Source organism: Colobus angolensis, unplaced genomic scaffold (assembly GCF_000951035.1).
Source record: "Colobus angolensis palliatus isolate OR3802 unplaced genomic scaffold, Cang.pa_1.0 Scaffold7, whole genome shotgun sequence".
In the NCBI taxonomy this organism is placed as follows: domain Eukaryota; kingdom Metazoa; phylum Chordata; class Mammalia; order Primates; family Cercopithecidae; genus Colobus; species Colobus angolensis.
The window spans coordinates 9698478-9724625 of NW_012120709.1; the positions used below are offsets into that span (position 1 = coordinate 9698478).

Sequence of the window (26148 nt, forward strand, 5' to 3'; positions counted from 1 at the left end):
TGATGGGTGCAGCACACCAACATGGCACAAGTATACATATGTAACAAACCTGCATGTTATGCACATGTACCCTAGAACTTAAAGTATAATTAATAAAAAAAAAAAAAAAGAAAGCTCGTAATAGTTACAAAGGTTAGAGATTTAACACTCTAAGCAGAATTTGGGCCTTAAGTATATAAAATCAATGAGGAACACAAAGCTTTAAGATGATTGGTGAAACCATTTTTTAAAGCCAGAGTTATACAGTCAAAGAAGTGACGAGGCTGTCTACTTGATTATTTTGAAAGCTGCTGTGTCCCATAACTATGCTGTTAAATTTAATAGTAGCACCCAGCTGCTATCTGTGTACATCACTTCTTTATGGAATCAATTCATTCAAAATCTTGGCAGGAGATCCATAAGTGCTAAACTATTCAAATAATTCTCTTGCTTTCTATTTCTCTTTCCTAGATTTGTTTCCATAAGATTCTAAAGGCAAAACTCAGATCACTTAACAGCTTTTTTCTTTTCTTCCCCCCCTTTTAACATTTAACAGTTGTTAAATCCACAGTTGCAGATTGAGATTATTTAAAGTAATCCTTAAACTGTCATAATTGCCTTTCCAGTTAAATCAAAATATCGGCAATTTCTCTCAGTGTAGTGTGGTTGGCTACTTATATAAGTATTATCTGGGAAGTTAGTTTACAAGGTAGATTCCTAAGTTCTATCCCACATCTGTAAAATTAGACTATCTTGAAGTGGGGCTCAGGAATCTTATTTTTTTTTAACAAACTTTTGGGGCAATTCTTAGGCACCCTTAATTTGGGGAGTATCTGTACTTCGAAGAAACTGTAAAGAATTGCTAATTTCGGTATCCTAAATGCCATTAAATCTGTATATCTGAGGCTGGGCGCGGTGGCTCAAGCCTGTAATCCCAGCATTTTGGGAGGCCGAGGTGGGCGGATCATGAGGTCAGGAGATCGAGACCATCCTGGCTAACACGGTGAAACCTCGTCTCTACTAAAAAATACAAAGAACTAGCCGGGTGACGTGGCGGGCGCCTGTAGTCCTAGCTACTCCGCAGGCTGAGGCGGGAGAATGGCGTGAACCCGGGAGGCAGAGCATGCAGTGAGCTGAGATCCGGCCACTGCACTCCAGCCTGGGCGACAGAGCAAGACTCCGTCTCAAAAAAAAAAAAAAAAAAAAAAAAAAAATCTGTATATCTGATTCTTTTCTAAAATCTGGCCCAAATAGAGTCACATTTCTCATTTGACTATAGGTTCAGAATTTTAAAAACTTAGTAAAGTACTCCTGGAACAAACTTTAGAAATAATTGATTCCAAGCTTAGATACTGAATTCCTAATGTTGTACACTTGTAAACAATAAGCTCTGCAGTATAACCCAGGTTTCTTGAATTATTTCAGTTCTTGCCATTGTAGGTTATTTCCAGGAATTCAGTTCTTTGAAACATTTTTATTTCAACCTGGGCAACATAGTGAGAACCCCTTCTCTACAAAAAATTAAAAAATTAGCTGCATGTAGTGGCATATGCCTATAGTCTCAGGTGCTTGGGAGGCTGAGGTGGGAGGAGCACTTGAGCCTGGGAAATTGAGGCTGAAGTGATCCGTGATCATGCTGAGAGGTGAAGCCAGCTGAACTTCCTGGGTCGAGTGGGGACTTGGAAAACTTTTCTCACAAGAGTTTTGTAAAATGCACCAATCAGTGCTGTAAAAATGCACCAATCAGCACTCTGTAGCTAGCTAAAGTTTTGTAAAATGCACCAGTCTGCACCCTCTAAAATGGACCAATCAGCACTCTGTAAAATGGACCAATCAGCACCCTGTAAAATGGACCAATCAGCACTCTGTATTATGGACCAATTAGCAGGACATGGGCGGGGACAAATGAGGGAATGAAAGCTGGCCACCCAGCCAGCAGTGGCAACCTTCTTCAGTCCCTTTCCACACTGTGGAAGCTTTGTTCTTCACGATAAATCTTACTGCTGCTCACTCTTTGGGTTTGTGCCACGTTTAAGAGCTGTTAACACCGCAAAGGTCCACGGCTTCATTCTTGAAGTCAGTGAGACCATGAACCCACCGGAAGGAACCAACTCCAGATACATCTTGGGGGCTTGTCTGGGATATTGCCAAGCAGTGAGTACCATTGGACCCCTTTTGCTTGCTATTCTGTTCTGTTTTTCCTTATAATTCGGGGGCTAAACACCGGGCACCTGTCGGCCAGTTAAAAGCGACTAGAGCGGCCACTGGACTAAAGACATGGGTGTCAGGCTTTCTGGGAAAAGGCTCTCTAATAACCCCCGACTGTTTGGAGCTCGGAGTGTTGGTTCGCCTAGAACCAGCTTCTGGCTTTTCCTATTCTTAAGGGCTGAGCCAAGGGTCGACAGAGAGGAAAGCCATTCAGCTCCAGGGTCCCAACAAAAAGTTCGTTGACCCTGTAGCCATGAGCAGAGTTCTCAAAGTTACGCTGACCAAGCATGACTCGCCCATCTATCTTATCTATTCTGACCCTTACCTCCTGGGTTCTAATGCCTGTCAGACAAACTTCCTCCCACCTCTCTTCTCTGAGGCTAGTCCCACTTCTAAAAACCACTCCCTGTCTCTGGTGCTTTTTTAGTTTCTCCTATAAGAATTATTTCTAGTATAAATTTCAGGACTCTGTTCCTTTCTTTAGGTACCCAGGGTCACCAATCAGAAAGACATAATTTTTGCCCAAAGCCCCACTGGGGGCAGAGACTATCTGGAATTTTAGGATCCTTCCTCATACAAGCAGGCCTAACAAAAGCTATTCCCAAAGCTAGGATGTGGGGAGCCTCAGAAATGATATCCTTCCTCTTCATATGATGAGAAGTGAGGACAAAAGGCATCACTCTTCCAAAATCAACTCCGGACACAATGCCACTGCATTCCTGTCCACGCAACAGACCAAGACCTTGTCAATAAAATAAAATAAAATAAAATAAAACTTTTTCTTCAAATGAGTGTTTTGAACTTAGGACTTTCTGGAATTTGGTAACTGCCAGTTTTGTGCTTCCATTTAGATGAACGAATCTCCCCAAAAAGTGCTTTTCCTATATTGAGTTTGTGATTTGGTTTCATGGCTATAAGAAAAAAGTGTCATATTATTCCATATCTTATTTAAGACTGTACACTTCAACAATTTCTAGCTGTGATTTATGGAATTAATAAATTCAGGGAAATGATTAAGTACAGTTCTTAGAATAGTCTTCAGCAAAACTACTCTGTCACTTTTAGGAGTCAATGAATTTCTGGAGCAATCTGAGATAAACACTATGAAACTTTGGTGCAGACCCTTTTGACTTTTGTGCATCTTGTCAGTACCCTATGTAACCCAGAAAAAATGTTTTAAAAGTCATTTGAATCAACATTTACCTAAACACGAAATCTTTCTGTAGAGATTTTAGATAGAGGCAAATAAGACTGAGTCTCTGGGCTGACTTCCTTACAATCTTAAACCAGTGCAACTCTATCCATGAAATAAAATATTCTAATAATAGGATAGACATTTTCGTATTCTACAGATGGTAACAGTAGTCGTTTTTCCTCCAGTCACTTCCCATCTAATTCAGAATAAATGCATTCATTATAGAGACTTATGAGATCCTCTATCCTCAGGCCTTCTGCTCCCTCATTGCCTTTGTCCTCTGATCTTCCTCTTGCTCACTTTGTTGCAGCCACACATGTTACACTTCCCTTGGGTTTCTGCCTTAGAGCCTTCATACCTTCTGTTCCTTTTGTCTGGAACATTCATACCCTAGATATCTGAATGGCTTAGTCTATTACTCCTTCTGGTCTCTGAATGTTACCTTACCAAACAGACCTTTTTTGAGCGTTTATATAATATAGCAACCTTCCCCAACACTTAGTTCCACTTATTCTCCTTAACCTGCTTTGTTTTTGAAAGACTTCTTAGTACATTTATATATTCTTCTGATTTTGAATTTGTACTATCATTTCAAAATATAACCATTATATATATATAAAAGAATAGGCTGGGTGCGGTGGCTCACGCCTGTAATCCCAGCACTTTGGCAGGCCGAGGTGGGCGGATCACGAGGTCGGTAGATCGAGACCATTCTGGCTAACATGGTGAAACCCCATCTCAAATTAGCCAGGCATGGTGGCGGGTGCCTGTAGTCCCAGCTACTTGGGAGGCTGAGGCAGGAGAATGATGTGAACCCAGGAGGCAGAACTTGCAGTGAGCCAAGATTATGCCACTGCACTCCAGCCTGGGTGACAGAGTGAGACTCCATCTCAAAATATATATATATGTAACATCAATGTATTAATAAGTAATTAAAACATTAAAAGCATGAGGATGTAATGAAACCCATGAACCAATAACTTCACCCAAGAATTAAGATATTACCATAACTTGCATCAACTTATGTGATTTTCTTCTATCCAATTCCCTTCCCATTCTGCTGAAGGACCCACCATTCTGACTGTTTTGTTTAAAACTCTTTTTGTGGTTTTACATATTTTTTTAATAGTTCTATTATGTGCATGCATTCTTTCAATCTCTCACACATGCATTTGTGCCTAAAAACATAGTTTGTTTTGCTTATTTTTCGAACATTATAAAGCATTATTGTAAGGGGTATCCTAGGACTTGCTTTCTTCCTTCACCTCTGTCTGAGATTTATTATTGTGGTTGGTTTGGCTGTTGTTTCATTCTTTATTCTTATTGTGCAATATTTCATTGTGTAAATATAGCACAATTTGTGTATCCATTCCCCTATTGACGGACATTTGTGTTACTCCAGGTTTTTTTGTTTGTTTGTTTTTTGACTGTTGACACAATGCTACTAGGAACATTTGTGGCTATGTCTCCCTACTGCATAAGCTCAAGCGTTTCTCTAGAGTATATGCTTAGGAATAGAATTGTTATGTCAAATTGTTTTTAGTGGTTGTACTAATTCACTCTTGTGCGAACAGTATGTAGTATCTTCATCCTTTTAATCCTACTAGTACTTGGTATTTTGGGATGCCTTTATTGTTGCCAGTCTGGTGGGTTAAAATGGTACTTCATTGTGATCTTGATTCACATTTTTTATTGCTATGGAGTAGCAATGAGGCTGATGTGGCTTAAGCACAGTGACGGAGAAGGGGAGTGGTGAGACATGAGGATGGGAGGTAGCTGGGGTGGAGGTGGACTAGGTCATAAGTCTTGTGAGCCACGAAAATAACTAGATTACTCTGGCAAAGTATGTTTTCAAGAGAATAGACTACTGGGGAGTAAGACTTAAAGCAAAGAGAGATGTTAGAAAACAGTTGCAGTAAGCTAATGCTGTTGCTCAAAATGGTAGCAGGCTTGGGGAGGCAATTGTTATTAATAAAATTTCTGATTAGCTTTAGTTCTGTAAAAGTTATATATGTTTTTGTATAAGAGCTACATATTTCTATGTGCTAGCTACATATTCACTTATTTTCTCCTAAACATACTTTGAAGCTCCAGAACTTTATTATTTTTTTCATAGTTTCAATAGCAATTTCATGGCAAAATTTTAAAAACCTGTTGTATTTATTCTTAAAATGGAATGACTTTTCTATTGCCAAAGATTTGAAGATTAATTGCTAGTGTAATAATTTTAGCATCATTGCATTGAATGGCTTTTATGAACCCAGCAGCTGTGGTTATCCTGACTCAAATGATTTTTCATCAGTTATTAGAAAAGTCACAAGTTCCTGGTAAATTCATTTTTGAAATTGGAAAGCTTAAGTTCCCATTTTTTTCTCAGATATACTCTATTTGAACATATTTCAAGAGCATATTTTTAGCCACAACTTAGCCAATAGCACCATCAGCAAAAAGAGATAATGTATTTGTACTTTTATACACAGTGTAATAACTTCTGATTTCTAATTGTAGGCAAATCTGAATTTGAATACTTTTCATATTTTGAGTTCTAAGACCATTAGACAAAAGCAAGTTGACTAAAGGATATCACCAGTCTATTTCATTTTGTAAAATACATAATGATGTTACATTTTTCATTTTGAGTATTTATGTAGAAATAATATATTTACTAATATCATAGACTTAATTTTCAAACTTTTATTAGGTTATCATTCAGTAAGATATAAAAGTGTCTCTTTGAAAATGCAGTTAAAGGGAAAGAACTATGTACTTTTCTTTGTGAATTATATTTCAAGATAACAAAAGAAAAGTTGATAAAACTCTTCCTTATTGAATAATTCTAGATAATAAATATGGCAGTAATGATGAAATTTGAAAAACCATTATTTCACAGACTCTAATAAAATAATTGGTTCAGACAATGATTATCAGAGGTTGAACCCATTAGATGGAAGGTTTCTGGGGGTGTTTGCAAGGGAAGGATAAGCTGTCACCACCTGTACCCTGTGATCAATCTTTGCATCAGAAAGAGGAGGCATTCAGACACTGTGCGCCTCCGAATGTGAAGAAATATGAAGTACAATTTCCAAAAGTATTCTTTCAAAAAGAGTGAACCTGAGCCTAATCAAGAAACATAGGTATAAAAGAACAAGGTAAATGACAACACTGGAACCAGAATGTGGGACAGTTTGCAAGATAACGAACTCAGTTTAATCAGTAAGTTAAAGGCAGGCAAAAGAGGCAAGCGAGAAGGACTTCTCTATATTAATGAGACTTAAAATACATAACAATTTATGACCTTTCTGTGAATCCTGATTTAAGCAATTCAATTAAAACAAATTTTGAGACTGTCAGAGAAATTTAAATATGGGCTGGGTGCCATTAATGTGATGTCAATTAATCTTTTGTTTCTTGGGAGAAGTAATGGCATTATAGTAGTTATATCATTTTTTTTCTTTAGAGATACATGCTGAGTATGTAGGAGTTAAACAACATGTGGTCTGGAATGTGTTTTAAAACGTAAGGAATAATAACAAGGAAGATGAATTAAGCAAGTGCAGGAAAGTGTTGACAGTTGTTGAATCTACATTATGGGTATCTTTGGGTTTCTTTGAAAATGTTCATAATAAAAATCAATTTTTGTGTATCTTTGGAAACGTTCGTGGTAAAATTAATATTTAAAGTTTTTAAAATGTCATGTATATTTACATGTATGTTCTTGACCTTGTCACCCACCTTTTAGTACTTTGTTTTACACAGCTATTAGCACTTTTCTCCAAAAAAGTCTGGGGTGGGAGGTAGCATCCCCTATTACTGCAATGTTGAAAATGGCAAACACTTTTCAAGTTGCTGTCATAGCTAAAGAACAGTCATGCCAGGCACCAACCCCAGTTTCTGAACAAGGAACTAGTGAATCAAAGAGGCAGTTTCTTTGCTCTCTTGAAAGGCAGTGGCAAACTAACCTACACTGAGTAAAAGGAAGTCAGTGATTGCCTAGTGATAGGGGAGGAAAGATTAGACGGGGGAGGGATTGTGAAGTACCAAGAGATAATTTTCGAGGTGATGAAAGTGTTTATTATTTAACACTAATTAGCAAGTTCTAATTCCTGGTAACATCCAGAACTGAAGGCAAAGGTGATGGAAAAGCCATAGCTTCTGTGTTCGTGGCACTATCAGGTTTTCCTTTCCTTTTTCCACCAGAATAACCAGTGTTTAACTGGCCCTAGCCAAATTTTTAACTTTCCTGATAATTCTGTAAACTACCTAACATTGTTTTAATAATTATCTTTTTTTTTACTTTTTACAGCTTTATTGAGGTTAATTAGCATCAGTAAACAGCACATATTTAGAGTGTCTATTTTGGTCATTTTTGAAATATGTATATACGTTTGAGGCTATCACCACATCAAGATAATGAACATCCCCATTACCCCCAAAAGTTTTCTGTTAGCACTCCCTCCTGTTTCTTCTCCCCTATTCCCAGGCAACCACTGATTTCTTTTTTATCAGTATAGATTAGTTTGCATTGTCTAGAGTTTTATATAAAAGAACAATACAGTTTACCATTTTCTTTATGGCTTCTTACTCAGCACAATTATAAGATTCATCTATGTTATATATATTAGGAGCTCTTCCTTTTTATTGCTAAATAATATTCCATTGTATGAATATACCACAATTTGTTTATTCATTCAGTCATTGAAGATATTAGTTTGTTTTTGGCTCTGATATGATTTGGCTGTGCCCTCATCCAAATCTCATCTTGAATTGTAGTTCCCTTATCTCCCATGTGTGAAGGGAGGGACCTCTTGGGAGGTGATTAGATTATGGGAGGCAGTTTCCCCCAGGCTGTTCTCATGATCGTGAGTGAGTTCTCATGAGATCTGATGGTTTTATGAGGGGCTTCCCCCCCCCACATTGCTCTGCACTTCTCCCTCCTGTTCCATGTGAAGGACATGTTTGCTTCCCTTCCACCATGATTGTAAGTTTCCTGAGGCCTCCTCAGTCATGCAAAACTGTGAGTCAGTTATATCTCTTTCCTTTATAATTACCCAGTCTCGGGTATTTCTTCGTAGCAGTATGAGAGTGGATTAATGCAGGCTCCTACATTAAGCTGCTATGAATATTTAAACATTGATTTTATATCTTCGTATGAACACTTTCTTTTTATTTATTTATTTATTTTTGTGAGACGGAGTCTCGCTCTGTCGCCCAGGCTGGAGTGCAGTGGCACGATCTCGGCTCACTGCAAGCTCCGCCTCCCGGGTTCACGCCATTCTCCCGCCTCAGCCTCCCGAGTAGCTGGGACTACAGGCGCCCGCCACCTCACCCGGCTAGTTTTTGTATTTTTTAGTAGAGACGGGATTTCACCGGGTTAGCCAGGATGGTCTCGATCTCCTGACCTCGTGATCCGCCCGTCTCGGCCTCCTAAAGTGCTGGGATTACCATATGAACATATTCTTTTATTTCCCTTGACCAAATACCCAGTAGTGGAATGGCTAGATTATGTGACAGTCATATGTTTAATCTTTTAATTAACTGTAAAACTGTTTTCAAATGTAGTATATAATAGATATTATTTTAAAAAATAAATAGATGAATGTATTAGGAGAGATGAGGTCTTACATGTATTTGGTTGTGTATACACATGATATAGTGCATTTATATATTCCATGTGTCTTATTTGTATTTTGGTAAATAACAAAAGTATATTTTTACTATCAGTAAGTAGGATTGTTAGAGCTGCTAATTATTCAGAGTGTGACAAAGTATCATCTCAAGGCAGATACAGCATTTCATATAATTTAGTAATTAATACCAGATCTTATTTAGTATTAACCAGTTATACACAAAATAGGAATATATATGATTTATAATGAAGTGTTCTGCCTAGTACTCCAAATAATATAGCTCAGTATTTGAAAACTGATATATTCATTGTGTGAGTATGAATTTATAATAAATATCCTTCGATAACAGGTTCATTCTCAATTTGCTTACGTTAAAATTGCACTAACTAGCGGATCTTCTGAGATCTATTTCCAGGCTTTTGATGTCATATTACCTTGAAAAATGATGATGTGAGTTCTTAACATGGTAGAGTGCCTGTACATTTCACTTTTGATCTTGAGTGAAATCTCATCTCACACAGCACCAACATAAATTACAATTTGGTCTTGGGTGTGACTGGCATAAATATATTTTAGAGACATGAGAAATACAAAGAAAAGTTTTCCCGCCTCCCCGTTTATCCTGCATATGTTAACATTAGAAAGATAAACCACTGCATATTCTCCTGTCTCATGTTAGTAGATGGTTTTGGGGGGGGTATGCATTTTTATGTATGCAGGGAAATTTTATATGGTTTGATACATCCTGATGTATTTGGTAACACAGTTAAACATCATCATTGTATGTGGCCAACCATGCACAGGGAGCATGAAACTATCAAGGGTTTTTGAGGCTCCCAAATCATTAAAATAGAATATTTGGGCTGAAGTTAAAAATGTAATATTGTTTAATGAATTTCTATTCATTTCAAAAATGGAAGATACATATTGTAAACATAAAAGTACTCTAAATTGTTTTTTTCTTCAAATTATAATATTATCTGAGAAAACTGATTTAGTGTTTTTCCTTTATAATTCTTAGACATTTAATTGTATTTATTTGTCTTTTTGGGATAGGTAGGTCCTTATGTGCAGTGTTGAATAAACGTAGTGATAGTTGGCATCCTTACCTTGCTATGCGTTTAAAGGGAATGGTTTTTTAACATTTTATTATTATGATATTTGCTTCATTTTATAGATACCATTTATCAGGTTGTATTAGTTGGCTTGGCCTGCTATAACAAAATACCACAAATTGGATGGCTTAAACAACAGAAATTTATTTTCTCACAGTTTTGGAGGCTAGAAGTCTGAAATTAGGGTACAGCATACTCAATTTCTGGTGAGGCTGCTCTTCCAGGCTTGTAGACAGCTGCCTTCTTTCTGGGTCCTCATGCGTCCTTTCATATGTACATGTGCCATGTGCGCAGAGAGAGTGAGCAAGGTCTCCAGTGTCTCTTCCTCCAGGGACTCAAATCCTATCAGATCAGGCCCTGACCTCATTTAACCTTAATTACCTCCTTAGAGGCCACTTGTCCAAACACAGCCATAATGGGAGTTAGGGCTTCAACAGATGGATTTTAGGGGGAACACAAACATTTAGTCCATAAATTTAAAATGTTTTCTAATATTCCCAGTGCTCCTCTTAGTCTTCACTTTACAGCAAACTATCTCAAAACTTAGTGACTTGAAGTAATAATGTTTTCTGATTTTTAAATGATTCTGTGTGTTGGCTGGATTATTCCTTTTTAGTTTCACTTGAGCTTACATGTAAAGTTGACTTTATTTGGAGAATTGAGCTGGAAGGTTCTAAATGGCCTTATTCATGTTTGTAGACGGTGCTGGCTATTAGCTAGGGTGACTTGGTTCTTGATGTGGCCTTTTGTCTACCAGATGCTAGGATGGTATATCAGGGTTCCAAGTCTAGAAAGTACACTGCATGTCCTTTTGAAGGCTAGGCTTTGTAAATTACACATTGTTTTTGCTGTATTCTGTTAATCAAAGCAAATCCAGCCCAGATTCAAGATGGTGGAGAAGTAGATATGTCTTGAAATGGGAGGAGAAGAACATTCCATTGCAAAGGATGTGATTGCAAGAATGCATCATTTATTGAAGGCTATTATTATAACAATCTCCCAAATCTTTGCTAAGTTTGCTAGGGGTAATTTGTTAAGAATATATTGATGAATTTTAATTGTCTGTGTTTCCTCTAAATATTGAGAAGATTATATATTTTTTCTCCTCAATTTATGTGAATTATAGTTTCTATGATTGAACCATATATTCAATGTCATCCTGTATATCTTTTTAAAAATGTTGTTTGATGTATATTTATTTACTTGAATCTGTGTTCAGGAGTAAGACTGGCCTTTGAATTTACATTTTCTTTGGTATTAAATTTTTACTAGCGTTTATAACGTTATTTGGAAAATGTTGCCTCGTATTTCTAGTCTCTGAAAAAGTAAGTGCAAAAATTATTTGTTTTAAAGAATGCTAATATAACTTACATGTAAACTATTGGTGCCTGAGATTTACTTTGAGATAGTATTTTTAACTTCTAATTTAATTTTTTTACCAACTCTAGCCCCACTTAGAAAAACTCCACCATTCTTGAGATTGTTTTATTAATTTGCATATTCCTAAGAATTTCTCTATTAGCCAAATTTGCAACTTTTTATGGTATAAAGTTTAAAATAATCTCATGGCATCTTTTAGTATTTTCTGTATCTGTAATTTCCTTTAAAAGTAGAATTTTAAAGTAAAATTTTTCCATTTTTAATTTTACCAGTAGCTATCTACCATTCAATCTGGTAAGAAGTCTCTTAATTTTATTAGTGTTTTCAGTGAACCAACTTTTGGCTTTTTAAAACCTCTGATCTCTTTTGTATCTGTTTTCTATTTAAATTTTGTTTGCCCTTATTGTTATAGATAACTTTCATCTATATTCTTAACTGTGTAATTTATAAGTTTTACTCAATTTTTAGCATTGCTTCTTTTTAACATAAGATTTGCTACTATAATTTTCCTCCAGAATCTCATTAACTGCCCATTCACTATTGTATAAACTTTGATATGTGGGTTTTTCATGAACACAGTATTTTAAAATTTTATTAAAATTACTTACTTGACCTTGAGTTATTTAGAAATGTGTTTCATATTTCCAAGTATAGGGGGGTAATTTTGGTAACATTTTACCAATTTCTAACAATTACATTGTCAGATATGATCTGTGTGATATCAACTCTTAAATTTGCTAAAACTAGCTTTATGGTCTGATATGTGCCTGATGTTCTTAAATGTTCTCTGTGTGCTTGAAAGAATGTTCTTGCTTTTACACTGTTGGTGAAAATGTAAATTAGTTTTACCATTGTGGGAGACAGTGTAGCGATTCCTCAAAGATTTAGGACCAGAAATACCATTCAACCCAGCAATCCCATTACTGGGTATGTACCCAAAGGATAATAAATCATTCCATTATAAAGATACATGCATGCAGATAATTATTGTAGCTCACAAATATTGTAGTTCACAATAGAGGAAACATGGAATCAATCCAATACCCATCAATGATAGACTGAATAAAGAAAATGTGGTACATATACACCATGGAATACTATACAGCCATAAAAAGAAACGAGATCATGTCCTTTGCAGGGACATGGATGAAACTAGAAGTCATCATCCTCAGCAAACTAACACAGGAACAGAGAACCAAATACCATATATTCTCCTTCATAAGTGGGAGTTGATCAATGAGAACACATGGACACAGGGAGAGGAACAACACACACAGGGCCTGTCAGAGTGTGGGCATCAGGATAAATGGCTAATGCATCCGGGCTTAACACCTAGGTAATGGGTTGATAGCTGCAGCAAACCACCATGGCACACATTTTCCTATGTAACAAGCCTGCACGTTCTGCACATGTATCCTGAAACTTAAGTTTTTTTAAAAAAAATGATTGTTCTCCAGATATTGGGTGTATTATATGTCCTTCGGTCATGCTTGTTGATTGTGTTCAAATTTTCCATATGTGTTCTGTATATGATCTACCAATTGCTGAGAAACCCACATTAAGTGTCCTACATAATGCTTGATTTCTATTTCTCTGTATCTTCTGGTAATTTTATTATCTACAACATCTGTGTTTTTAAGTATTATCTACAACATCTGTGTTTTTAAGTATTAGGTTGTGCAAAAGTAATTGCGGTTTTTGCCGCTACTTTTAATGACAAAGTGTCTATCTGTGTGTGAGTGTGTGTGTGTCTATATATATATATATATATATATATATAAAGATACTTAGAATTATGTCAATAGATAGTGATGCTTTTTCCCCTGTAATACTTTTTGCTTTAAATTTTCTTGAGGTTTACTAAAAAAGGGTTACCTTTTAACTTTGAAATCTATTACCTTTTAACTTCAAATGTCCTTATGTTTTAGGTACCCACTTTTAAATATATATACATATGTTTAACCATTAACATATAAACGTATTTTTAGTTGTTGTTTTTAAGTAATGTTTAGCAATTGTTTTAAAGTAATCAATTACTGCAATTATTGATTTATTTGGATTCATTAATATCATTTTAAAAAAATCTCCTCTTTGGGCCAGGTGTGGTGGCTCACACCTGTAATCCCAGCACTTTGGGAGGCCAAGGCTGGCAGATCACGAGGTCAGGAGACCAAGACCATCCTGGCCAACATGGGGAAACCCTGTCTCTACTAAAACTTCAAAAATTGGCGGCGTGGTGATGCGTGACTGTAATCCCAGCTACTCGGGAGGCTGAGGCAGGAGAATCGCTTGAACCAGGGAGTTGGAGGTTGCGGTGAGCTGAGATCGCGCCACTGCACTCCAGCCTGGCAACAGAGCCAGGCTCTGTCTCAAAAAAAAAAAAAAAAAAAAAAATCTCCTGTTTGGCCTGCTGTTTTTTGTGACCAAGGGCCTTCTACTCTACCGTTGTTTGCATTCTTGTAGATTCATTTTCTCTTTTTAAAAAAAATTCTGTTTTTTTTTTTTTTGGAAAATTTATTCTATACTTATTTTTTCTCTCAATGGTTATACTAAATTTTAATGTACCATCCTTCCATACAATACGATGACTTAGAATGCTTTAACTCTGCTCACTTTATCCCAACTTAAATATGATTATTTTTCAGTGTTTTATTTCTGTTGTATATTGGGATCATACTTCAATAGATTTATAAATTTCTTAGACATTTTCTTTGCTTACCATTCCTTTTTACTTATTAGACTTTCTTTTTTCGATGATTTCCTTCTAGCTAGTGTCTATGGTTTAAATAATGAAGCTGCACTCTCAGTTTTGTCTCAAAATACTCATATTTTATATTTTCTCAAAAAATAATTTTGCTAAATTTATAACAATTCTAGGTTGACAGTCTTTTTGTCAACATGTTTTGTCTTCTGTTGTTGCAGTTGGGAAGTGTTTGTTTGGAATAATCTTATTATTTCTTTCTAGCTTCTTGTAATATCTCTTTTTTTTTCCTCAATGTTCTGCAGTTACATTGGGCAGTACCAGGTGTTTTCATTTATTCTGGTTGGGATTCTTTGACTTTTCTGAATATGAGAAGTATTGTCTTTCACCAGTTCTGGAAAATTCACAGAAAGTTTCTTTTTAAAAATTGCCTCTGTCTCCTTTTATTAGCTCTTCGTATAGTAATAATGCTGAGTAGGCATGTATTGAGCCTTTTTATTTTCTTCTCCATGTTTAAAAAATCTTATTTATTATTTTGTGTCTTTGTATTTTTTCTCCTTTTTGGCTTTAACCTTTAAGATTTTCATTATTTTCTTTGACAATTCTGTCATAAATTTTAAGTCATTTTGTTGATGTTCTTGCTTATTCATAATTTTGAAATGTGCTTTATCATAAAATTTTCTCCAGAAATCTAGTCTGCATATTCCCTGTAACAAAAATGTAAATTATTTAATTTCTTTGATACCTATAAAATGAGAATGAGTGTTTATATTCCTTCTTATTCCAAAGAAGAATTACTGGCAGTGACTAACAAAAATGTAAATAATCTACTAGGATAAAATCAGTAGTTGAGGAAATTAGTGTAAGAAAATTAGGATGGGAAAATAAAATAAAACTAAGGAAATAGTTTATGCCAAATAAGACAAAACAAACAAAAAAGGGTGTACTTTCTATAAAGTTGGTATTGTTTGATCAAAAATCATTTGGGGTGCTTCGTGATATCCAAAGGAAAATACAATTATATATAAAATTTAGTGTCTTACAATAAAACATACCAGTTGCTCAGAAAAGGTAGGTGTTCCTGAAATGTGTCTCATTGGTCTTTGAAATGACAACAGGTGAAGTAGGAGTGGCAAAATCTTCTGTGGTTTTCCTATAATTTCTTCATTTTGAAATATTATTTTCTGAATGTTTTATTTTTTAGAGATGGGGTCTTGCTTTGTCATGTAGACTTGAGTTACAGTGGCATGATGGTAGCACACTGCAGCTTGGAATTCCTGGGCTCAGGCGGTCTTTCCAGCTCAGCCTCCTCAGTAGTTACAGGTGCATACCACCATCCCTGGCTAGTGTATTTTTAAAATTTTAAGAGAAGAGGTCCCAATATGTTGCCCAGGTTAGTCTCAAACTCTTAGCCTCAAGTGATCCCCCCACCTCAGCCTCCTGAGTTGCTAGCATTGCAGGTGTGAACCACTGTGCCTGGCTCCTTTACAATTCTTACAGATCGCCCAAAGCATGCCAGTGGCATAATTCATGCTGTTAATTATGGGTAGAAAGTGGAAGAATTGATGTAAATATGTTGTTAATGAATGAAATTTTATCCCTTTTGATACCACTTTAAAGTAGTATTATGAAAAAATTATATTTAACTGGTTTAAAATATGAAAAATAGATATTTTATTATCTATGCTTTATAAAAAAGATAAGTATATGTGTTAGATTTTGTAAAAACAGATAGTTCATTGATACAAGTTACAGCCCTGTCCTCGTTAATAAAAATGTTATTATACATTTGAACTCCCTTTCTTATTACTGCCTGTTACTTAAAAATTATAATGATAGTATTATTTAAAAAGAAATCCTCACATGTTATTTTTCTTGGACAGAAGACATCTTTTTTTGGTTGGTGTACATTTTATTCTTAAAACAGGTCTTGACATCATGGATAAAAAAGTTTGCACTCTTTTTCCTTTAGACGTCTCTTTGCATTCTTATTTGTTTTCTATCATGTTTGACAAATTTAAAACACAAATAAGTAATAGCAAAACTTGAGTTAAAATAGCACTTCTTCTGACTACCAACTAGTTGTGTTTTGTAGTGTAGCAAAGCTGATAAATTAGTTGCTATTTTACGGTTCAGCTAGAGCAAATGAAAATAATTTATCAGAAAAACAAAAAAAATCAAACACTGAATCACAGGTTTTTAAGAATCAGTGAAACACTCTGGAAATAACTTGAGTTTAACAGCATGATTATTGATGTTTAACAGTTAAGTTGTACATTCATTCTGAAAGATTTATGGCCCTGATTTTATTATGAACTTTACTAATGTAAGAACCTAACAAAATATGAAATATAGTTCAATATGTTACAAAAGGAAAAACAAATCACATTTCTCCCAAAGTGAAAACAGAAGTAGTCAACATGCTATAAATGTTGAAGTTTAAAATACTGACTTAGGAAGACATATCTGGTTTTTTGGATTTATTTTGTTTATTTTAGACAAACAATGAGATAAAACAATCTTAATATTTAGGTATAATATGAAAAACAATGTATACATCATTGATTTTATATATGTAAACACACATATATCACAATATCTGTAACCTAACATTTAGCATAGTTAGTAATATTCTGGATCATTAACAAATAATTAATAAGGTTCATTAATGTTCTTAAAATGGGAATCATTAAGTATTATTTTAGAAAAAAAGTGAGTGAATTGATTTTGATGAGAATAGTGATAAAGAAACTGGTAATGAGGACATTATAGAATTGAAAGCCCTAAATAGGGAATATTTACCTTGCGTTGTTTGAATTGATTGACCCATTCTTTTTTCACTGGAGCCTTGTATGTAGAGGAAACATTGAAATTACAACTTAATGTAGAGCATTAAAACATTTACAAATAGTTTATCAACCAGCCATTATTGCTTTACCATTTTAGATGGTTTATTATACTATTGTTTTTCCATTCATTTCGTATTTTTAAGGAAACTATCTTTGTCAGCATTTTGAGATTATGAAATTTAAATCAAAACAATTCCAGATTTCAGAAATGAACAAATAGAGACAACAAGTGGTTATTAATTATGGGTAATAGGAGCTTTCTGGGTAAAAAGGCAGCTTTATGCCAGGACTGGTGGCTCACACCTATAATCCGAGCATTTTGGAAGGCCGAAGTAGGAGGATCACTTGAACCCAGGAGTTCAAGACTAGCCTGGACGACATACTGAGACATGGTCTCTATCAAAAATAAAATTAGCTAGGCATGGTGGCACACACCTGTAATCCCAGCTAGTAGGGAGGCTGAGATGGGAGGATCGCTGGAGCCCAGGGATTTGAAGCTGCAGTGAGCTATGATTGCGCCATTGCACTCTGGCCTGGGTGACTGAGTAAGACCCTGTCTCAAAAAAATCCAAATAACAACAACAAATGAAGCATCTTTCAAATACAAGCCATTACAGTATATAATTTTAAAATCTTTTTCCCCAGCTTTAATTTCTTTTATTTTTTTAAACTGCTTAAACCATAAAATATTAAGCCAGTTGAAGAAAGATAATATGATTATAAACTATTGACAACACTTTTTGTCTCTATTTTTATAAAACAAAATATGTCTGTTTTTATACCTATGCTCTTTCTTCCTGTTCAACTGAAGTTATTTTTATTTGTTGATACTTATTATTTTCTTCATTCAGGTTATTTCACAGTTGAGGATTTTGGGCAGATCCATAACAGCTGGTTCCAAATTTGATAGAGAAATCTGGTCTAATGAACTTTCTCCTGTCCTCAATCTCTGGAAGAAACTAAACCAGGTTAGTAGTGGAATATTCTTCCAATTCTTTTGGTTGTTTCTCCCTGTCATTTTTTCCAGCATCCTAACCATGTGCTCCCCATTTCTGCCTGAGTCATACAAGTAATCACATTGCACAGGTTCCTAACTGTGAAGTCATGACCCAGGACCTTCTTTCTCCATGACCAGCACACATCAAAATTAGTATTCGTTACTCTGTCTTTTATGAAATCAATCTTTCCTTATCTTTAAATAAGTAATCAAATTCACATAATTTCAGTTATCCGCTTTAGCAGTTCATTCCCTGTCTCGATGTTTGATAATTTTCTTCATCTTAGGACTGTGTTTCTTATAACAGTTTCTGAGCCCAGTTTCCAACTTTTTTCAATGACATTGGCAGTTTTGTATTTTCTAGTGATTTTCTCAGTTCATGCAGTTCTTAAAATGTATATACATATACAACCATGTAAGTATTCATATGTATAAATATTATGTAATATAGCTATTTATTCTGAGAATAATGTATGATTATTTTCAGTTTTTACTTAGTAATAATATGGAAATGGAATTATTTGCATAATTGACTAAGTTTACCTCTTATGAAACAGAAAACCAATGGCAAAAGTAACCTTAATTATTGCAAAGATATCATCTTACATTTTGGAGACATAATCCAGGTATTCATTAGAAAGTTTCCTTCTCCGTGAAATACAGTTTACTTGTTTGGCTCAATTTCCAGAGTTTGGGGGAAGATGAGAGTCCACTCTATAGTTTTGGCACCTTAGTCCCCTATAATTCTTCTCTGTTTACTTCTAAATTTGTACCGTCCATGTTGTTTTTATTCCAAATTTGATTTAACCTTAAAGCACAACTTATGTATGTTTTTTATAAGAAATCCGGTCATGTGATTTTGTAGCTTTAGTGATCATTAATGAAGTGCGAGGAACAGCTCATATTGCTACGTGTGCAGTCTTCTACTAAGTCACTTTTCTTTGAACTACATTCTTTGAAGTTTTGGCACTTAAAGTTCCCACAGTTGACTCTTCCATCTGTGCGATGTGTTCTTTAGACTTCCTTGCACTACCTGCTTCTCTACATCAGGCACATCTAATTTTATTGCTAGTCTCTCTCCCTTACTGCCAGCACACATACATACCTTCTTTGTAATTCTGAGAAAACTTTTTTCGATTATTACATAAAGAAGACTATACAAATGACTTAAAAGGCTTATATGTAGATTATTTGCCTCCTGTGACCCAACTCAAGATTAGAAACTCAATGTATTCTCTGCCATTCCCCAAACCCTCATTTTCTTTTTTTTCTTTTTCTTTTCTTTCTTTTTTTTTGATGGAGTCTCGCTCTGTCACCAAGTTTGGAAGGCAGTGGCACGATCTCTGCTCACTGCAGCCTCCACCTCCCTGGTTCAAGCAATTCTCCTGCCTCAGCCATCCAAGTAGCTAGGACTACAGGCGCATGCTACTGCAACTGGCTAATTTTTGTATTTTTAGTAGAGATGCATTTTTAGCATGTTAGCCAGGCCGGTCTCAAACTCCTGACCTCAGGTGGTCCACCTGCCTCAGCCTCCCATAGTGCTGGGATTACAGGCGTGAACCACCACGCCCAGCCCAAACCCTCATTTGGAATGTAGATATAGCCCATTACTAGTTCTCTGATGTTGGATTTCTGCCACAACAGACCCCCTAATTACCTGATTCCTACATACAAAGGAAACAGGGTAGAATCTGGGTTTTGAATTAGCATTCAAAAATCATAATTTTATTTTAGGGGAAATGATAATTTCATAATCAAATTATGATTTCCCCTAAAATAAAATTATGATTTTGAATGCTAATTAATAATGCAGTTAAGTATTTTGAATTCTCATCACTTATGTAACAGAGATAAAAATGTGACTTCTAGAGCCGGACTGGTGGGGTTCAAATTTCAGCTTCAGAACTTTCTAATTATATAACATAGGAAACTTACTTGACTTTTCTGTAAAATGGGTATAATGATAGTACTTACTATCATTACTTACTATCATCACCAGCAGTGATATTACTCATGAGGATTAAATTCATTAATATATGTAAAGCTTTTATAATAGTGTCTGGCAAATGTAAGCGCTCTCTTTTAACTATTCATTTAACATTTATTGAAGGTACTTTTATTATGAATGGTCATTTATAATACATGATCATTCGTTTTACCCTTTTTCAAGCAAATTATTTTTATTTATATAATCATATTATTGGTCAGTTGTTCATTCAGAATATTTTAATGAGTATGCAATGTGTTTCAGTGATTTTTGTGCTAGGGACTAAATAGAGAAACTTGTGGACAGAACAGTCATGGTACCTACCTTGTGGAGTTTACAGTTAGTTCATAAGAGAGATATTAAAAGATGAAGCAAGTAAATAAATTATTACAAATTATTGCAGATGCTGTGGATGGAAAGCACAGGTGATGTTATAATAAGGGAGAAGACCTATTTTGGCCTGGATAGTTAGGGAGTATCTTGTTTCAGAAGTGAAATTGAATCCAAGATATGAGCAATGAGAAGCTAGCCAGACAGAGTTGGAGGGGAAGACTACTTTAAGCCAAGGTGACAGCATACACACATTCCCTGAGAACAGAAAATGCTTGGCACATTCAATAAAACTGAAAGGAGGTCAGTGTGATTGGAGTATAGAGAATAAAGGACAGAGTAGATGAGGTAAGGGGATGCTATGATCTGAATGTTTGTTTCCCTCTTGAAATTCATATGTTGAAGTCTTAACTCTCAAAGTGATGGTATTTGTAGATGGGGCCTTTGGGAGGTATGTTTAGGTCATAAGAATAGAGCCCTCAAAAATGGGATTAGTGCCCTTATTAAAGAGGTTCCAGAGAGATCCCTTACCCCTTCCTGCACGTGAGGACACATCAAAAAGACGGTCATCTGTGAATCAGGAAGCAGGTGCTCACCAAATACAGAATCTGTGACGTCTTGATCTCAGACTTCTCAGACTCCAGAACTCTAAGAAATACATTTCTGTTGTTTATAAGCTACCTAGTTTATGGTGTTTTGTTATAGCAACCAGAGCAGACTAAGACAGGGGAAGGAATTTTATTCCAAGTTATAGATAGAGTTACAGGTAGAACTTTCTTCAGAAAGTTTTTGAAGAAAGCTGTTGTGTAGAAGATGGTGAGAAAGTAAGGAGAACATTCAGGAGACTCTTGCAGTAGTCCAGGTAAGAGCTGATGGCAGCTTACATTACAGTGGCAGAGCAGATGAAGAGCAGTTGATGCCCTTGAGTAATGCCAAAATGTAGAGTTATTATCAGAAGAAGAGTGGCTGGAGTATCAGTGAGGGAAACAAACAAAAACAAAAAAGCCAAAAAAAGAACAGAAGACTGTGTTATCATAGAAACCTTGAAGAATCTTTAGTTAGGAATGAAATTGTTAACTAGGCCAAATAGCTTCTGAGAGGTTAAACAAAATGAGGACAGAACTGTCCACTGGATTTTCAGAATAAAAGCTGTCACTGGTGACAAGAAAAGTTTAGGTAGAATAAGGAGACTAGAAGTTAGATTTAAAGGCTAACTAGAAATATGAGATGAGGAAGTGGAGTCAATGTATCTAGAGAATTCTTTTTTTAATGTGCTATAAAGGAGAATAGCGAAATACAGGGCCCAGTGTATTTTTTTCTTAGAGAGGGAAAATAAGTATTAGGTTGGTTTTAGGCTAATGAGAAAGATTCAGTAGAGGAAGTAGCTGAAGATGCTGAAAAATTAATTAAAGCTCTTAAACCATTTAGGAAAACAAAAACAATGATTTTTGCTAAACGAGGGATCAGTAATAAATATAGACGCTCCTTCTTAAATATATTAATTTTTTTTTTTTTTTTTTTAGATATGGAATCTTGATGTAACTGTTTCTCTCAAAGTGAAACCACTGAAGTTTAATCTAGCCCTGCTTTTCTGTCCTTGCTTCTGGCCACATAGAATTCCATTGTTCCAGCATTTACAAGATTATTTGGTTTCTGTGTTTGTTTTTAATTATTGGCTCAATCAGGATATATGAAATATTTTTCCCACTTTTTACAACTGTTAATATAATCCCAGGTATTCCTTTAAGCTCTTCTCAATGTCACATTTCAAACCAATCCAATTAATCGTTTCATCTTTTGTCTCTTTGTTTTCTTTGACTTGGCTTAGTTGACAAAATAGAGTGCTACAAAGTTGCTAAACATCCTTGTTCCCAATTTAATCTTTGTATATCTACTCTTCAAATGATTTAATAGGTGGCCAGGCGCAGTGGCTCACGCCTGTAATCCCAGCACTTTGGGAGGCCAAAGTGAGAGGATCACCTGAAGTCAGGAGTTCAAGAACAACCTGGCCAACATGGTGAAACCCCCATCTCTACTAAAAATACAAAAATTAGCCAGGCATGGTGGTACACACCTGTAGTCCCAGCTACTTGGGAGGCTGAGGCAGGAGAATCACCTGAATCTGGGAGAGGAAGGTTGCAGTGAGCCAAGATTGCACCACTGCACTCCAGCCTGGGTGACAGAGCAAGACTCTGTCTCTAAATAAATAAATAAAGATATAAAGATATAATAGGCATTTCATTTAAGTACACTGACAGCCGGTCTAGGTTTAGCTTGATTTTTATCCTGTTATTTTGCACAAGATGCCTTAGTAATACTACAGTTCCAAGAAACTGTTCCAACCTGTTTTTCTTAACACATCAGAGGTAAATGTGCAAGAATACTTTAATTGTTTTGAAGTAATTTTCTCCAAAACTCAGCTTCTCTTGTCTCTCCACTGCTTTTTTTTCCTAGTTAGAACTGAGTTTATGAGAAAATCAGTTTAGGATATGTTTGTAAGTGAGCTGGAGAGGAGATCTACTAGTGTGTTATTTCAACTGAGAGAGAATGTTTATCCAGCTGCTCTAAAGATTCTAGAATTTAGCAATTTCAAAATTGCTATTAGGAGTTTTGATTAATACTCAATTTAAAATCTTGCCACAAGACACACTCTTATTCCAAAACAAAATATTTTCTGAGTTTGTTCTTTCCCAAACTTGAGCTCCTTTAAGGGAAATGGTGATAGATAGGGAATTAATCTGTGTATCTTTTAACAGCTAGAATTTTAGAGTTTTCCTATTGGGGGTCATTAGAAAAAACTACCATCATGTTGAAACTGGAATATGGAGATCCTGAAATGTTTCTAGTGATTAAAGGGATTGGAAAACATAAATTGAGTCTACATTACCGATTGTGAGTAATAATTTAAGGCATCCCAAAATGTTATTGTAGCTGATTTAGCATGCATTCTCTGCTGCTTTATGTTTAAGGGGGAAAAAGCACTATTATATAAAAGGTAAAGACCAGCTAGGCTTATTTTGACAGTAGACATTATTTTATTTTCATGAAGCCAAGGACTCACAAAAACTCATGACACATAGCATTATGACTTCCCAATGTAATAGGAGTCTTTTTTCTATTCTAGTTCCTATTTCTATTCTAATTCTAATTCTATTCTAATTTCTATTCATTTTCTGATATGAGGACCTTGAAGCTCCATAAGACAAGCAAGCAAATGCCATTAATAAAAAATATGCAAATGTCTGGCTATTCTAGATACTTGACGGAGAATGATGAAAAGGAAATGACTAAAGAAAACCAAATATATAGTACAATTTTACTAAAATATTAACATTTTACATGTTCATGCTATTAACAATATGTGTAAAGAATCTAACTCAGTACATATATTTGACTTTTAAAACCTCAAAATATTAACAACTTCAGTAGATACTAAGAATTTAAGAATCTGAACAAATTATGAGAAAAAGGGCTAGATAAAACAGAGGGGTTGTACTGACAAAATAAAGGAAATAGGAGGCGTTAGTGAGAAGCAGTTTCCTTTTGATTATAATTTTTTTAGAGGGCTGGCATTTTATTCCTGAGTTTGTTTGAACAGTTGTGTAATTGATCCTTGGAAAATTTTTATGATGGCTGCTTTACAGTCTTTGTTCAATAATCCCAACTTCTGTGTCATGTTGTTGTTTGCATCTGTTGATAATCTTTCTTTTTAAATTTAAATTGAAGTTTTACTGGTTCTTGGTATAATGAATAACTTTGTGCTATATCCTGAACATTTTAAATATTTGTAAGATTATGGTTCCTATTTAAATCTTTTTTTTTTTTAAGCAGATAGTCAACCTATTTAAGTTCAGAATGCATGTCTTAATTCACTTCTATAGGTTGTGGTTCCAACATCAATTTAATTTATACAATCTCTGCAGTGCTATTCTGGTCTGCCTCACTTGTGTCTTACGTGACAGGACTTTACCATCACCACAACCATCACTATCTCCTCCCCACAGTCTCCACAGAGCCAGCTGTGAGAGGGAGGGCATGCCCTCTTGTTACTTCAGTAGTGAGGGTGGAGCCCAGAATTCCATCCACAGGCACTGCAGGGGAGGAGCAATGCCTCTTACTTCAGGGAGCAGGCAGAAGCAAGTCAGAGTACTGCCCAGCAACCTGGCATCTCTCCTTCTGCAGGCCAGGGATGACTCATGACTTTTAAAAAAATAATTATTGATTTCTTCTTTTTTAATTTGTAGAATATTTTACATTGGTAAGTTAGAAATGTGCATTGGTGCCCGGGCACGGTGGCTCATGCCTGTAATCCCAGCATTTTGGGAGGCCAAGGCAAGCAGATGATTTGAGACTGGGAGTTCGAGACCAGACTGACCATCATGGAGAAACCCCATCTCTACTAAAAATACAAAATTAGCTGGGCATGGTGGCACATGCCTGTAATCCCAGCTACTCAGGAGGCTGAGGCAGAAGCGCTTGAACCCGGGAGGCAGAGGTCACGGTGAGCCGAGATCGTACCACTGCATTCCAGCCTGGGCAACAAGAGCGAAACTCCATCTTAGGAAAAAAATAAAAGAAATGTGTATTGGCCTTTTGTAATTAAATTAGTAATAGAAGGTTGTTGGAGATTTCTAAAAGTAAATTCTGTAAAGCCAAGAAATTGTAACTTTAATACCTGTTGGGCTCAGTAAGATAGGAACTCACAAGAATACTGTAAGTACTTATATTCAGGCAAGGGTCCAAAATACATTTTTTCGTCAGATTGAAACTGGGAAAAGGTATCAGTTTAACTCATTGTTTAGATCTGGGCTGTTTCTAACCTTCAACCTTGTTGCATAGCCAAAGGAGAGAACTGAGATGGCAAAGCTAAGTAGATATAGCACTATAATTCTTTATTGTACAGGGAAATTTTACCCTCTTTCCCCTTCAAAAGGTTTGAACATGCAAAGAAATTATATTTTGCAATTTTTAAAACCTATATTATCTTTGGCTTTATGTGTTTGAGCTATGTTCAGATTGGTTGAAACTAAAGGAAGACGTAGAGCTTATGCATTTTGGATTAATCTGTAGCTTTTGTGCATCATAAACTAGTTCAACCATCTTTAATAGACACAGATAAGAACAAATGCTCCTTTTTTGTGAAGTAGTTTTGAATGCAGAGCAATAGAACTGGGAATAGAATTTATATCTTAAGAGAGAAAAATATTTAAAATTGTATAGGCATTAAACATGTTTAAACTTCCTTTTCTGTAAAATGTAGTCATGGAACCAAGGACAATTGAATAGCCAGTGTCTCCTTAGGTGGTACAACAAAAATGATGGATTTGGAAGAAATGATGCAACTCTGGGTTTCATCTTTTGGTTGGGACATTTCCTTAATGTCTTGTTGGATTGAATGTAACAGTCACTTTTCAATACAGAAGTAAAGCAGTATGTCAGGCATTTACAGGGCAAATGCCAATTTCTTGAGCATGTGTGTGCATGTATGAATGTGTGTGTCACGTGTGTGAGAGAGAAAGCAAGAAAGTCAAGGTTAAAGTCTTTGTAGTCTATTATATTCATGCATTTTAAAGTAAAACACTAGAAAAGCAAAAGGGATCAGGACTCAAATCAAGGTTTATTTATAAATGAACCTTTAATAAGAAAAAATGTTTTCTATATAATTTTTAGTTTAATATAGTTTATCATTTTTTATAAAATCTTACTGGTAAGATAATGTAAAATGTTAAAATAGGACAGAAATGAGATATTTTTACCATTCATTCTTTTTTTTTTTGAGA

The 26148-nt window shown here is 35.4% G+C and overlaps 1 protein-coding gene across 1 annotated transcript in view; it reads left to right on the forward strand.

Annotated features, from left to right (window-relative positions):
- Positions 1-26148, forward strand: part of DYNC2H1 (dynein, cytoplasmic 2, heavy chain 1) — a 377952-nt gene that overhangs the window by 246386 nt on the left and 105418 nt on the right. The window contains exon 83 of the mRNA XM_011927022.1: positions 17906-18022. Coding sequence (XP_011782412.1) covers positions 17906-18022 — 117 coding nt within the window. The remainder of the gene's footprint in view (positions 1-17905; positions 18023-26148) is intronic.